The sequence below is a fragment of the Convolutriloba macropyga genome, chromosome 10, assembly GCF_964194025.1.
Source record: "Convolutriloba macropyga chromosome 10, txConMacr16.3, whole genome shotgun sequence".
NCBI lineage: Eukaryota > Metazoa > Xenacoelomorpha > Acoela > Convolutidae > Convolutriloba > Convolutriloba macropyga.
Window position 1 is genome coordinate 41,617,981 of NC_134477.1, and position 17,057 is coordinate 41,635,037.

Consider the following 17,057-nt stretch of genomic DNA (forward strand, 5'->3'; position numbering starts at 1 on the left):
CGTAGTTTTGTATCACGACGTCGAAACCCTGACTTCATTGCGAGTGAAAACGGCAAAAACTTCATTGCCGCCAACAAAGCAAGTAAGTTAAAATTCCAAAGGAACTACCAGTCAGTCGAGTTCATGACTTCAATTCGCTCAACAGAACATTCAGTCGACTTTTAACCCACTATTGACACCCATACTTCGGAGGATACTGGGAGAGGCAAAGAGGAGTCCACTTAGAGTAAAGAGCAATGGCAAACGAACACGCTGTTTTCCGGACAGTTCTGGCAGAAGCCGAGGTAATTTTGAACTGCGGGCCATAAACGCATATGGGCTGCAACATCTGAGCTGAGTGACCAACTCTTAATCACTTCCTTGTTCGCACACCACACACTTGTTCGAAACCTCTTGTGAACAACAACCAGCCGTTCTCCACTATGAAATTCAAGTTGACGCACACTACTTGATCACTGCTGGAGCAGACTTCTAACCGAACGAGTTCTTGAGCTCAAGAAGAGAACGAAATGGCAAAAGTCAAGTGATGAGCTGGATGAGGGTGACAATGTGTGGGTGCTCAAGGACATCAAATCCCGAGGAATCTGTCTAGTGCGAAGATTGCGAAAGCACAGATGTAGACGGAATAGCAGGGAGCCTCGACATCCAGACGGCTACAGGAATAGTCCAAAGACCAGCAGTAACCCTCAGCCGTGTATTCTCACGATCTCCAGTGCTCCAGAGGGTCACTGAAACAAGTTCAATGAAAAAGAAAACGGCATTAGGTGAATGGTCCTGACACCATCGACATCTTGCGACAGTATGACAAGCGGAAAACAGTTAACAAGGCAGACCAACCAATCAATTGTCAAGACTTTTTTTGACTGATTAGAAACTAACCATTTATGTAGCGCAGGATTGAAATATAAAAAGAGAACTAGAGGATGGTAACTCTCACGCCAAATGCTTGGCTGAAAAGTCTTCATGTAATACAAACGGAATTTTTTTCAAAATTAGAAATATGCTCGAGCAACAAGATAACTAGCTGTTCAGTACCAATGATCGTTTGTCAACAGATAATGCCCCCCAACACCTTCTACGCACACAATAGCCAGCGCGTTTTCTAAACAAATGCGATATTCGATAGCTTTGTAGATACAAGGTCTCCACATACAATGAAAAAAATATGACAAACACTTTTATATCGTTGTTTTTCATTAATTGCTGAGCTGCTTTTAGCAGATAAGGACTGAAGTACTGAAAAACTGCTCATGAGTTGACTAAAATTTGATCCTCAAACGACCTTGACTCATCCAATTCAAGAATGGAAAAGTCAATTTCATTTGAAAGGAAAAGTCATGAGAGTAAGTCACGTGAGAATAAAAAATTACTTATTTTTTTAAATGACGCTACGAAGGCAATTTTAAAAAGGGATAGGTGAACAAAGCTGTAGATGGTGACTTTAGCAGTTTTGCAGTAAAATTTTACAAGTACATACCAAAGAAATTAACGTGGGCAGCATTTCTCATCAACAACTAGCGGGAGTCTAAATCGATAGTAGCCTCCTTCGGTTAGGTGGAGGGGTGTAATTAAATCAACTACGGTTGCTTCAATGGGTGTCAATAGAGGTTATTATATACCAATTTATCTACTACTAAATTTTGAGATAAAAACTGAACAATTTTGGCGCAGTTTTCATTTGGCGTTTAGTAGTGAACTATCGCCACTTCAGCCGCTGACAAATGATAATGAGAGAAAATTAGATTACAAAACGAAAAATTCAAGGGTGTAGAAGTCACTCGAAAGTTAAAAATGGTCAAGCGGAAACTTTTCACAAAAAAAACAACACGTTTACAACAATTGCGTCAAACTTCGTTCAAAAGTAATTAAAAACCTAGGATAAAGCCCGATTACAATACGAAAAACTGTCACTGACAATGTTATTAAAAGACGCTTTTCCCGTCCTACCTGAAAGAACCACACCGCAGAACAAATCACTTTCTCCTTTCTCTTCCTCCATTGGCAAGATAAAAATCACAATTCAAATTTGACTTCAAACTCGACGATGAAATTCAATTCAAACATTATGTGAAATGATCTCAAAATCTCACATGTTCATAAACCCATTCCCAAGTGGCATTTACGAAACAAAAAGTCCAATGATCGTTTAATACAGTCACTTGGCTCGCCACGCATTGCCGAGACCAATATTGCTTTTCGTTGCTCATTACCGAAATGTACAACTTCGGAGCAGCGTTAGTGATCCAGGACGTAGGCGTGATCGGCAACCTCCTAGTGCTGCCCCAATGCTACCAGCTCAGTTGGCGTTAGTTACTTCAGCGGATAGTCTGAGGAAAGTGCAATGAGCAAGCCACCTTGGACTCAAAATTCCCTGCCAGTCCATTACTTATCAGCGCAGACAGGAGCCTGAGATGAAGGAGTTAATGCAGAGCATTGAGTTATCGCCCTTGAAAAAAGAGAGCACACGTGGTTGTTGAGTGGGACGCGGTGGCTCTCGTAGTCAAGTGAGGGAAGCTTGTGATGATTTTTACACTGTGGTTACTGAAGTTGGTGATCCTTGTGCACATTTAGTATCTGAAACGTAAGTCTTCTGTTAGGGAAAACTATAAAAGTTCCAGACAAAAGAAATATAGTGATAGTGACAGAAATTACATCACAGAGTAGTTTTGCGACTTTGATTGCAGAGCTGAAATGATAACGTGGCAACACTACAAGTTCAGATAACACATGCTCTGTCAGGTCCCGAAAGATGATTTAAAGGAGACTTGAGGCTCACCGGACTCGACTCCTCGAAAAACTGGACCCCAGATTGTCCTCGCACCGATCCTCTGGTCTCCATGGCTTGGAATTCATTCCTCTAAAGGTCTGATTGCCTAAGGCTCGGGTATACCACCATGGAAACGATTAAAACCCAGACCGAAAAAGCAGATGGAACATAAATGAAGAACAAAATACTGAAAACCCAGGGCATGAAACATGAGAGGACAGATGGTAGGCTTTCTCGACTTCAATAGTTCTTTTTTAGTTCTTCAGCTTTTTCATGGTCTTGTGATATTTATACGAAAACGGTGTGTTGTTAAGCCAACTCTCTGCAAACGAAACATGCACAGGATGATGGTCGTTTTACCGAGTCCCTGTCATAATTAATGGCATGTCCATCTCTAAATTTTCCCTCGGATACATGCAAAGTTGTCAAACAGAAGCGCATTTTAACACTACGCGCTTTTCTTTCCTTTGCGAGATCTAGAAAATTATCTGTCAAGAATCTGTTCTTGAATAAAAACTGCAAATACTCATATGACTCATACAATGGCTCACAATGCTTGGACAATTAGAAAGACTCACGTGATTTTTTCGTGGCGAAGAATGTTCCCACTTTGAAACACACTCGAAGGTTTACGATATAGAAAATTACTGCATTGGGACAACTACTGCAGCAATGTCTCCTTGGACAAAAATTTTTGTTTCAAGTTTGCAGGAAAAAGCATGTTTATTTTTAAAAAAACAAAATGAAATGCTAAAAACAAAGTTGATGTTTAAGCCCAATTTCACTCCTGCTCGTCACAATGAAGTATCAGATTGAGATCACTAATTAAATTTAAACTCAAAGAAATTTGTCTTCGGTTTTGGCTGCGTCTCATCATTCATTCTGTCATTTTTTTGTTCATTTTCTCCAGAAAGCCTAAAGCCTATAAAATGCAGGTCAAATTTATCAGTATTTGATTTTGTGAATATGTTAGAATTAACAATTTTTACACAAAAACGCAGACGTAAGGCGAGTGATTTGACCTGCATGGAAGGCTTCAAGGTTTGATTTCTAGCAATTTTGATTGCTAGCAAATAATCAGGAGCTTGAGAGGCTCACAGCAAACATTGATCTCAAGATATACTCTAACCTGCTTGAGTATGGCATTCGCTGATTCCATCACAGGTCACAGCACATAAGAGTTCTTCTGGACACCGCTTGTAACCTTTCAAACAGAAGCCATCGCTTTCTGAATCCACACCCTAAGTTCATAATTAAATTTACCAAAATGTATTTTTCGATACACCAGAATCAAGCTCCATGCAAGGAAGCTGTTTGTGACCAAATTCATGAACGTAAATTTAAAAATCATTTGAAAAAATATTGATTCTGGGATCTGCCCAAATCAAACATATGTCAATCAAAGTTCTACAGAAAGATTGTGGTATAATTACCATGCTTTGGGGGGAGCTATATGGTATCTGACCACTAAGCTGAGGGGGAAAAGGCCATACTTTTTACAGAGCAATTTACTATGCAGAAGGCACGCTATCTGTTACTCGGGGTGCATAACGTACCGAGGACGCAAGCGGAAAAGATCCGATAACTGACATTCGCTAAGACTTGAAAATGCATGTCATTCAGAGAGACATTAGTGCATTAAAACGCAATTGTTGTCGTTGTTGGGAATTTAGGACTGCTTGTCGAGGGGTCGTTCTGACCCTTGAGTCTTGCTTTTAGAGAATTGTCCGTAAATTTCTGCATCGGTGACAATCGCAACACAGTTGCCACGTGCAGATATTTTGAGTGTTGAACGATTTATTAACAAACTTACACGTCAAGTTGAGTATTCGGTTTTTCAGTCCTCGCGGTTCCATAAAATTTATTTCATTGTCGATTCGGCTTGCTAGTCTGCAATTTTTGAAAAAGAATTCGTTTCGCACCTTACTTTTCTGAGCATGTACAATTCTGTTGATCTTCCTCGAATTTTGTTTATTTCAGGTGTTTCAATATCGTCTCTTCCTTCTTGAGTAAGCTTTGACAGAGTGAGGAGATCGTTCATCTGCAAGTACATTGGTAATGGCAAGATGTTCAAAAGCCTCAGTTGATTCTCATACGGCTCGTTTCGTCCTGTTATCAACCTAACTGCTTTCCGCTGGAGTTTTTCAAAATTGCCTAAATAAGATTTTGAGGGCGTGGTACAGATGATTCCGTATAACAAGACTGGCAGAACCAGCGATTTGTATAATTCCAGTTTTATGAAGGGTTTTACGGCAAAGGCGACATTCCTCCTTATCAAGTAAAGGACTCTGTTTGCTTTATTGAGTCTGGCATTTAGATGAGCCGACAATGTCAGTTTCTTACTGACGTTTATATCAAGGTCCTTGAAAGCTTGCAGAGATTTAAAATTTTGATTTAGGAGTTCAAAATCCTCTTCTGGCCCCCTTATGTTTAGTATTGCAGACTTGTCGACTGCACGTTCCATTTTGTTTGTCGCTACCCAGCTTTTTACTGCATTTATGTCCTCCTGGAATTCGGTGTCACTGTATCCTATAAAGAGGATCATCAGGTCATCGGCAAACCGGTATGGATTGCTAAATCTTAGGACATCTGGGAGGTCGCTGATGAGTATACAGAACAGAAGGGGTCAAGAAGAGAACTTTGGGGGACGTCACTTGTGATTTCAAGAATCCTAGAGCTTGTGTTATCAGCTCTGACGAATAGTCTTCTATTGTGGTGATAGTAAACCAAAACTTCGAGGAAGCATCCACCCACACCAATTTGACGTACTTTGATGAGTAACTCCTTATGCGGTACTCTGTCGAGAGCTTTGGAGAAGTTAGAGTAAAAGGTAGCTATGTTGTCACTTGTGTTCTTGTCCATTGCGTCGTAAATCTTTTGCAGGAAGGAATGCATTTTTGTAGTTACAGATCTACCTCGAACAAAAACATGCTGATGCTTGCTCGATTGTTTTTTAAAGTGTTCATATAGTTGCTCGTACATGCATTTTTGGAAAATTCTACTGTCGATATTCAGTAGAGAAACCGGACGAAAATTCGTGACCAGCTTCCTGTCGCCCTTCTTATAAATAGGGGTGACTGATGCGATTTTCCATTGGTCGGCTATTTTTCTCAAGCACTTTATGTTCTCAAAGACTAGGTATAAGATATCAGTAATTGGTTTCACTGTTTTTTGGTAGAAGATAGTGGGGTACCCGTTAGGGCCTCTAATCTTAGTGATGTCGAGCTCCGATTGTTATTCGGTTAGATTTTTGCTTTGATAAACAGAAGTTTGTTGAAGTTGGGTTCACAGAACTGACGTCTTCTATGCCAAAAGAATGCTTAGGAGTGTAGACATAATGAAAGAGTTCGCTTAGTAAGTTTACTTAAGTTGTCTTCAATGTTAGATGCTGACCTTCCAACGTTGATTAGAAATTTTGGGAGGTTTGGTGACTTACTAAGATTTTTCAGATGTTTGTTTGAAGATCAAAGTGGCGTCTCCGGTGCTCATTATTTTGTCTTGATAATTACAGCGATCTATTTCTGCGGCCTCTGTCACAACTTTTTGAAATTTCCTTACGGTGATTTTCCAATATGACGTTGGTTTGTTCGCTACGAGTTTACGCTGAGTGTTCAATTTTTCATCAAATTGGACGCACTTGGTGTAATTCAAGGTAGTAGAGATTTTATGATCATTTCGCTTACTTCAGAGTAATCAGCTCTTCCAAAACTTTGAAAACTTCTCAAAGGTGGTCTCATTTTTGTATGAGGGCACTCAACTAGAAGACTGATTGCCTTGTGATCTGAGCAGTTACATGTTTTTGTGAATTCTTCGTCAAAAGCGGAGGTCATGTAGCAATTTCGGTAGAAGGCAACCTCCATTTTGTTGTTTTCGCGGGTGTTAAAAACAACAATTTGAAGAAAATTGATTTCAAGAAATTCTAGTTTTTCCTGTTCGTCAGTGTCCTCACTTGATAAGTTGTGCTAGTTTGTGTTCAGAAAGTTGAGATCTCCACAGATTATTGCTGTGCTATTTTTGATAGGGCTGACAGAAATGGTTCAAAGTCCTCTTGTGCGTATCAGTACCCACTTCCTTTGGGGGGGGGGGTTGTAGAACACAAGAATAAAAAATCTGAATTTGTTAAATTCTAGTCTGCAGGTGAGTGAACAGTCGGGTTGGTCAGTATTAAGTTTTTCAGATGTTAAGATGTTTTTGATGGCAATCATTGCCCCTCCGTGAGTGTGGTGTTCCGCATCTTGTTCTCTGTCTGAATTATTTATAGTGTAGTTGTCTATGAGTAATTCAGATGATGAAATGTTGTCGTTTAACCATGTTTCGCAAGCACAAATAATGTTATATTCATTAAGCATTACTGCATTAGAAAATTTCAATCTTCTTTCCCGGCTTGCTAGGCTTCTTGTATTATTCAGAAGAATATTGATGAACTAGTCACCATCCTTCATGGTTATCTCCTAAATCAACTTTCTTGCCGTCATTGAACAACTCGAGGTTTCGAATTTTCAGTTTATCGCGGGAAAACATTTTTCCTCAAGTAGTTCTCTTCGTTTTTAAGACGCAAGTTTTCTTTAATTGCGTCTTCTTTGACGAGGCTGGTAAAATGAACACATCTTTCTCAGGTAGAACTGTTCTTTTTTCGAGGGCTTTCGCTAAAAATTGTCTGGCATCATGTTCAGTCGGAAGCGTCAGAAGTAGTGTCCGAGGTTTTTTCCTGATGTTGCTGAATTTACCAATTCGTTTTAGCTCCGTTATTTGCGTTGTCACTACTATTCGGTTTAAAACATCGTTCACTTCATTCGTAGTAGGGACAAAATTCTGGGCTTTGGATTTGTCGGGGTCTTCTGGAACCCCTTGTATTCGAATGCTTTTTCTGATATTGAGCTCCAAGTCAGTCGGCTATTTGGAGTGTGCTTTGAATGTAGCACCTACATTTCTTGGCTGGACGGCGAAGACCTCCGCATAGCTCTAATCTACTTTTTCGCATGTAGTATGGCATTATCCACTCTTGTATCAACGACTGCCGTTATTCTCTCTTCCATTGTCTGCAATGTTTTGTTGATCTCCTGCGTTTCTGTGTCAATCTTTTCATTCATCTTGTCAATCGTTCACACAGAGAATCATTGCCAGTTGACCCGTTTCTTTGAGACCATTAACTGCAACTTGCGTAAATCCAGTACAACTTGGCTTGAAGTGCATATGAACATTACAGGCGACGCATATGTATCTTGGCGATGTTTGCTTTATCACTTTTTCACACGTATTGCAACTTTTTGTCCTTGTTAAGGGAGGATAAATAAAGCGAGACTCAAGGAACAGAAGGACAGATAACGCTAGGAGTCTGGACAACTAAATCCAGTCTCTTAACAACAGAAGATGAGTCGATACAAAGTTTTGTTTAAAGCCTGGAAATTTAAATCCAGTCTTTTCACAAAAACTTACTATAAGTTATTCAATGTCCTGAGTTTCTTCCAATTTCTGTCGTTTCGCTTCTCGTTGTTGCTTGTTCGGCTTCTTCCGTGTCTTTAAGAGTCTATTGAGGTCGATACCGTTATTGATAACAATTTAGAGACTGTGAATTTCTAAGGAATGTTGTTGGTGAAGCTCGTTGTACTAGTTGGTCTGTGAGCTGTCTCCTCGTTTACTGTTCGATATGAGATCTTTGACTACGTTGACAACCGGTATGTTCAGAGTTTTACCGGCAATATCAGAGGCCTTTGGGTTTAACCTTTTTTAAAGGCTAAATTAAAAAATACCCCGCCCCTACACTGGGTGAATATTGGCTGGTTCTATGCCGTCCCAGCACTACATCTTCATAAATCATTTCGTAATGTTTAGATCTATCAATGAAATGATAATACAGCAGCTTATTGAACTCCATATTTTTCAATACACAACATATCATTACTGGCTGGGTATTCTCTCGTCATTTGGTGAGATCAATCAATTTTGTTACTAACACACACATTCCGTTTCAGCTCCATATTGTTCCTAGTTTCTCAACTCTGAAACAATCAATTTTCACGTTAAAGGGAAAAAAGTTGTATTCGGTTTTTTTGAAGAACTAAAAACTAAATAACCCTAAGCATACGATATCAAGATAACGGATACCACAAATTTATCGAAATGGTCAAAAGAAAAGCTGGTAAACGAGGTAATGCAACTAAGATATCAAAGAAAGAAGTCACTTAACGTCGCAACAAATATGAGAAAAATAACCATGGAATAGAAAATTTGAGAACGGCATCAAAGAAAACTTTATAACCAAGCGCAGTCTGAAAATCAACCTTCGAGGAGTAAAAATGACAAATTGCTATCAACCTCATTAAATTCCAAACACCAGACAAAATTGTAGCAACTCCACATTTTAACACGCAATTTTTCACAAAATTTGTCCCGCGATTTACGAATAATCTAATTTCTGATAGCACATACAACAAGTCTGTCAAAATGACATTATTGATGAGGCAGCTATCCAGTCGTATCGGTCATCTAAAATTCATGACCGGGGCAACATTGCAAACAATTAAATTATGCGATATCAACTAAAGCAGAATGTCTGATTTTTCACGCTGGACAAAATTCAATTGATCAAGGTCTGCGAGGCAAAGAGGCAGCAAAAGAGATAAGAGCAGTTTTGTCAAAATACGCTAGGAAAAAACCGTAAAGACTAGCAATTTGCAAATTTCAAAAAGTAAAGAATGGTACCATTGGTAGAAATTGAAAAACTTAATTCTAAGTTGAATTGTATTGCAGATGCAAAAAGAGGCAAATTTCAAAACCCCGATTGTAAAATTTTGGACTGTACTTTGGATCAAGCAGATGGCATCAATTCAAGCCAAAGTTGACTCGAAAAAAGGTGTCCACCATCAGAAACTGTTTCAAGTGCGGGGTATCGGCCTGCTGGGTGCAATGTGCCTGTGAAAGAAACTAAAAAGGAAGTGAAAAGTGAAAACTTTAAGATTAATTGGAACAGCAATGGTCATACAGGATATTTTGAGTTTGGTTGATTATACTTTTTGGAAAAGATTCCCAAATGATATTTTTGCGCTTTTCAATATAATGTTTTTTTGGAGAAAAAGAAATGATAAAATAGTTTGTGAAAAGTCACTCAAACTTCATTCTAGCAATTTAAATTTTGAAAAAAGCTCATAATTCAAAACATAACTGAAATGTTTTTGTCCTCAAAATTTTTTATACTAGCTACTAACTTCATGTTATCTTAAAATATCCTGTGGTGATGTGAAACTTGAGAAATTTCATACATTAGAAATTTACAAAAAAATTGCTATTTTAAGATTGCATCCTAAAATTTTCTATATGTATATGCGGAGTGTCAATAACAATCACAAGAAAACCTCAAGGATTTTTTCAGCCAAAATACAGCCAACCGTGCCTAATATCTACTGGAAAGTGGAAAAACCAAAAAAAGGATATATAACTGAAGTTTTTCAAGCAACAAGCTTTATTTCAGTCATAAAAGTGGGTCAAAATTAAAAAAACTGTCATCGGGAGGTGGAAGAAGAATATGAATACCAATATAATTTTAGAAGCAATTTTAATAAAATTAATAAAAATCGTTTTCAAATCGACATGGATTTAAAAACTTGAACCATTAGAAAAACTTCTAATGAGCATTTCATATTGCTCCAATAAAAATCCTGGGAGACTTTTTCTGGATGAACTGATATCACAATTATCAGGAGAATATTCATTGACAGACAACATTACTTCATTCCAGGATTACAATCGAAATTGCTTTCAGCAAAAAACGGTTTTTAAGAGAGTTCGCTCCCAATAATTGGCATGAAATTGAAATATTTTTTCATTCAGTTTTATAATGAGAAAAAAATCGTATAAATAATAAGGTACTACAGAACAAAGCAGCGGGTCCTGGACAAATGGAAACAATGAAACTACATTTAATCATTGATAAAACAATAAATCAGATGTTCGATACGATAGCATAGGAACAAATTTTTCGAAGTGATCATTTTTATCAGAATTTTGATTTGTTTTTGGATTTTGATAACGATAAAAGGATAGCGCAATACCTTTACCGGGATAAGACAAAATTTTCAAGAGATGAACTGAATAAGAGAATTACCTCACCAGATTGGAGAGCGACGAATCAACAAAAACATGCAAATTCCACTTCTCAAACGTTTTCAGAGCTGTTGAAAAATGTGTTGAACATTTTAGCTCCAATAAAAACTGGAGAGCCAAAGAACAGTCCAAAGAAAAAAGTGGACAACTGACTAACTATTGAAAATTATTAACTTAAAACACAGAGTTTTTAATATTTGGAAGGAGAAGGCAAATGTTCCCGCCTATAAAACATACAAAATAACCAGAAAGGCCACTACGAAACAATTATGAAAAGCAAGTAATGAGTATACAAAGAAAATGTTCGAGAGTTTTCCTGATTCAAAACAGCAGTGGAAAATTATAAACACACAAATCAAAGAAAAAGAAAAAAACACGATATTTTTATTTTTTGGAACAATAGTATCATTTTACATGATAAAAAACAGGTGACTAATACTTCAAATAATTGTTTTTCCAGGTTACAAGTGTACAACGGGCAGAAAAATTTTGGCTGAGTTACCAAATTTTGTGTTTGAAAAAATATTTTTTCATTCCTTCATTATAATGAGAAAAAAATCGTAGAATTAATACGGTACTACAGAACAAAACAGCGGGTCCTGGATTCCTCCCCGCAGGCTCTTTCAACTGTAGTGAAATGTCTAGTGGAACACGTTGACCTCTTGCATTTAACTAATGTTTTTCAAACAATTTTATACCAGATGTCCCTAAACACGCATGTGTAACTCCAAAAAATATGAATCAGTGAACTGTGAGCCAATTTCAGTGACACCAACTTTAGTTAAAAAATTTGAAAGGCCTCTACTCTAACAAATGTTAGATTATGTTGAAGAGCATAATATAAAAAAAACAATTCTGTTTTCATAAAATTAAATCGTTGAACAACACTGTGTTTTCATTAACGGAATCTATGTTACGTTTTCTAGAACAAAACTAGGATTTTAATTGTATCTTTTAGAATGATCAAAAGTGTTCAACTCAAGATTTTAATAAACTTTTTGCGAAAAAACTAAGGGTCTGGAAAGGTATCTGAAATCATTTCTATCAAAAAAACAATGCGTTAAAAATGGAAAAATATACTCAGACCGGACAACAAATAAACACGGAGGCTTTCCAGGAACAGTCATCGGGCCCCTAATTTTTATGCTGTTTTTCTCGAGAAAAAAGGAGCAAAAAGCCTATAGAACACCGGGAAAAAATTAGTTCGAGAACTTGTTTCAATAGAGAGACCAGTACAAGGTTTTGTAAACTATTTTTACTAGTATTCTAAGGAACAAAATTTTAAATGCTTTTAAAATGAATAATAAAAGTAAATGTTCAGACTTTTTTATCGTGATAAACTTTTGAAATTACATTCAAGAGATTTTAAAAAGATTTAAATACAAAAATTTGTTGAGAATAACGTATAGCAAACGACACATTAGAAAACGGAAAACTAATGGCGAAAGTAAATGAGTCAGACTAACAGCCTCTCTTCTTCAACCACAGCTCCCACTGAACCATCCATCTGAATGTCCCTGATCTTCAAATGCTGAAATTAGGAGAGCAAAGTTGATTTTTATCCTTAGATATAATACGATGTCAGCGTAGAATTTTGATGCCGGTTATTGCAGCGCCTTGACGCTGAAGGTCCAGCTCCAAACACTTTTTGCGTAGAGAGCTATGATGCCAGTAATTTCAGCGCCTTTGAAGCTATTAGGCCAGCTCCACAGGTGCTTGCAAAGACAATTGGACTAAGTTTTGTTTTCTCTCAACATCAATTATTTTTGTTCATATTCGTTCTTTTTAATTTATTAAAGATACTTGTAGGCTTCGCTACTGCTTTCAGGGAAATTTTTTGCAAACGGGTTGGAATTTCTTGCTTAAAAAAGTTTTGTTTAACCTGGACTCCCAAAATCCGTTGGCATTGGTATCTAATCTTGAATCATATTCAGTTTTCGTTATACTATGAGCAAAGGTTTGCTCTTGCAACGGCTGAAGATGAGGTTTGTTCTCGACGTCATGGCAGAAATCACTAGTTCACAAAGGAATCGCGAAGTTCATTATGTCTCATGTGCTTGTATCCTCCTTTCGGACTGCAGAGGGCATGTTCCAAAGTGAATTTTTCGTTGAGTGCGCATAATGATGTCATATTCACTGGGTCCCAACCATAGATAAGCGCTTTATTTCACAAAAACAGCTTTTGGATGAACCAAAATCGCTTCAAGGGCATAGCGTTTAACCAGATTAATGATCGTTTTCAATGACTAACTCCACTGAACGAATCTCGTTCTTATCAATTGATTCCTAATTATCCTCATTTTCAGACTTGATACCAAGCTTTTTCACCCTTTTTATTTCATGTAGATTTTTTTATTGCTTTAGTTCAAACAGAGATAGCAATAATGGACAGTTGAACAGATCATTCAAACTCTTTAAAACGTTCATCATGTTCAGGATGTTAAGGCCACCCTCTTTTATTGGCAACAAAAAAATATTCCGGAGTTTTCTTCTGTCGAACAGTTTTTTAAATAGAATATGTATGAGCTCATCGTTTATTAATTCCTCACATTTTTTAACATGTCTCCAAAACTAGGCGTGTAGAAGCTATGATGGTCAGTGTTTGCTAAACCGATGAATTGAACCATTTACAGACATGTTGTGTTGAGACATTGGCGTGACCGGCCAGCTTTTTAACAACGATTTTAGGTGTTTTAGTGATTTTCCTACAAATTTCTTTTCTGCTTTACGTAGCCTTTTTCTCTGCCATGTACTCTACAACCATCAAATATTTCAACATCGTTTTGGACGAAAATTTGCTCTAGTTTCTAAAAAATCTGTTCAAGTTATTGACACTTGGTATGATGGTAACCCAAAGCAAGAACAGGTTTTCTCAATGAAACAAATAGTTTTTATCAGATCATCAGGGGAACCGAGAGCATAACAATCGTTTGTATACCACTTTTGAACTCTGATGCAATTTTCAAGAAGTTCAGGGTGAGTGGCACTTCCAAACATCGACATCGCAAGGGGTTGACCTTTGGTTGTACCTCTCTCAGAGAAAATTGTTTGTTTGTTTGTTTATTAATGCACAAATTTGATTGATATGATTGACTTCATCGATATGAAATTCACGATATGAAAAACCCACTGAATGATAGGAAAGGGCATAATTTGTTGATGTTCTGTAGGGCAAGATCACGGTTGAGTCTATTGAAAGCGTGTTTTGCGTCTATAAACAAGAGTGCTTCCGAATCCATAATTTTAAAAGCAGCTCTAAATGATTGAATTGCATTTTAGATTCTTCGCTTTTGACATACACTCAGTTGTTCATCACCACATAATATTTTAAGGTTGGTTTTAGCACACGTGACAATAGTTTTTCTAAATGTTTGCTTTAACACCTCCCAAATTCCCATCGGTCGTACACCGGGGCATTTATCAAGAGCTATCATCCGACATGAATTATACCTAAGAAGGAAAGTCAAATGCAAGATAGCTATTCGTATTGCTAAGTTAGTAATCCTTTAGGAAACACCAGTCGAGGACGTCCTAAAAGAGGTTACAAGATTTGGCCATGTTGGAATCTGGTCCGGAAGGAACATGGCTCCATGCGTCTTGATCGCAGATTTTCTAACCATTGAAGCTTTGAGTTTTCCAAATAAGGGTTTACTGTATGTTAAACAATTTGGTTGTTCTTTGACCACTAGATAATTCAAATTTGCTTTGCGTGGTTCGGGATGTTTTTGTTTAACATATCAAAGACTATTCTAATCAACTTTGTCAGTTAAAGAAAGGTCACCACTTTCGCTTCTTCAGTAAAGACTTCGAAAATTATTGGAAATTTTACCTGTTGACATGTATTTATCAAATCCTTTGTATTCATCAAGAGATATTTTGCTTTAGTTCTGCTCATGCGTTCCTGGATAACTTTTGCGTCAAGAAACTGGGAATCTACGTCCCACTTTATTCATTGATGTAACCTTCTTGCAATGGTTTTAAGACAAAATTGCAACTGTTTAAGACGTCCTCCTCCTCTCTGGTTCTTGCAAGACTGAGTTGAGGCATCACCGTTTTGCATTACCTTACTACTTCCACCTCAGTATCGTATAAAATGGTAGCATCGATTTTTTTCAGTATACCAGTGTCATAAAAGCCAGTCTTGTTTTTGGCAGCGTCGAAAAATTTATTTTCAATGAACGATTTGTTTGTAGATATTCTTTATGACATTTCTTTTGCTTTCCTCGAGGTTAAACCAGAAGCCACAGGTTTCAAGAAAAGCTTCCCAGGGCACTTGCGATGTCTGGCCATCAGCCTTTACATGGCTTAGAATTGCTGACCCCGTTGACTTTACAGTTGCTTTCGTTTCACTGCTTACGCAGCAAATGTTTTCTTGGTGTTCTCGCCTGGCACTGAGTCCGCTAAACCTAACGCGCTGATAATTAGTACATGAGTAACGCCAAACCCCTAAAATTCTGAGATTGTTTGATCCTTTTGGGCAGTGCAACTGCGCGCACATGTGGTTAGGATATAAATAAAGGAAAATGTTGGTTGTCAGAAAACCTAGGGTTGACTCACGAGTGAAGAAATCAAACATGCGGATTAGATGACTAGCAAAAATAGAGTTACCATAGAAAAACAATTGTATGCCATCTCTACGGAAATGGTTAAAAAAGATATTGAAGAGATTTCTGAGTATAAATTAGAATAAAAGTTTGAATATTTATAAAAACGATTATTTGTGGAGTAATATTTTTCTGTACCCATAGTGATAATTTTTGGGACAAAAGATGAGGCGAGGATGAAGTATGTCAACGATTTAGTTTGTTAGGTTTCTCTAGTTATCTGAAAACTAGTTTGCGTTTGCGCGGTGATCATCAAATACAGCAATTACAGTAAGAGTGTAAGTTTCACCAAATGTAGTGTTGGACGGTTCTGTCAGGTGCTCAAGAATAGCACCTGTACTTCGACTGTAATGTTGCAATAATCAGTCTCCTTAAGAAGCCCGGAACTCACTTCAGCTTGAAGCGCGGAGTCAACATTCACCTAAGAAAAACTATGGCAGTATATGGAGAGCAAATGACTACATGGTGTCGTTTAATGTATATTTTTTCCAAAGGATTTTTAAAATTACTTTCATGAATTTATTTACAAGCACCTACCTTGCATGCAGCTTGGTTCTGGTGTATGGAAAAATACATGTGGTAAATTTGATTATAACTTCAGAGTGTGGATTCAGGAAGAAATGGCTTCTGTTTGGAAGATTACAAGCGGTGTCCAGAGTAACTCTTGTGCGATGTGACGTTCAATGGCATCAGCGAATGCCACACTCAAGCAGGTTAGAGTATATCTCAAGATCAATGTTTGCTGTGACCCTCTCAAGCTCTCGATCATTTGCAAGCAATCAAAATAGCTAGTAATCAAACTTTGAGGCCTTCCATGCAGGTCATATCACTCGCCTTACGTGTGCGTTTTTGTGTAAAAATCGTTAATTCCAACATATTCACATTATCAATTACTGATAAATTTGACCTGCATTTCATAGCAGGTAAAAAATTTATTTTGATCAGAATTAAGCGGACAAATTGTCTCCAATTTTGAAAACCTTAGTTGGTAGATCACAAAGGTGTTTTACAACTACATGTTTTCATTGGCGTTTGACAGATAAGAAAATTGCACGCAATTGCTTTCATTCTATAATTATTTGATCTCAAATCTCCCAAGTCTATTTGCAACTCATTTTAGTCATCTGTTTTTGAGTTTTTGGCAATCAATAACCAAACAATTATGACATATAAATGATATCTCTAGGCTTGCTAAAAGAACGAAAAAAAGACAGAACGATGGCTGAGGCGCAGCCAAAACCATCCAAGAGAAATTACTTTCGGAAATTTGTGTTTTTTTAGTAATACCACTCTGAAACTTGGTTTTGACAACTAAGAGTGAAATTGGGCTTTAAAATTTACTTCATCGAACAATTCATTTCGGTTTTTTTCCAGTTCCTTTTTCCTGCAATTTTGAACCAAAAGACTTCGCCCAAAGAAGCATTCCTGCAGTAGTTATCCTGATGCAGTAATTTAATGCATCGTAAAACCTCAAGCATGTAAAAAATTTGAAACATGCTTCGCTTAGCAAAGATAACGTGATTTTTTTTAATTGGCCAAGCAATAAGAGCAATTTTATGAGTCATATGAGTATATTCAGTTGTTAT

The 17,057-nt window shown here is 37.3% G+C and overlaps 1 protein-coding gene across 1 annotated transcript in view; it reads right to left on the reverse strand.

Moving 5' to 3' along the window:
• LOC142348138 (uncharacterized) overlaps positions 1-17,057 on the reverse strand; it is an 84,484-nt gene that overhangs the window by 36,978 nt on the left and 30,449 nt on the right. The window contains exon 3 of the mRNA XM_075399343.1: positions 3,897-4,008. Coding sequence (XP_075255458.1) covers positions 3,897-4,008 — 112 coding nt within the window. The remainder of the gene's footprint in view (positions 1-3,896; positions 4,009-17,057) is intronic.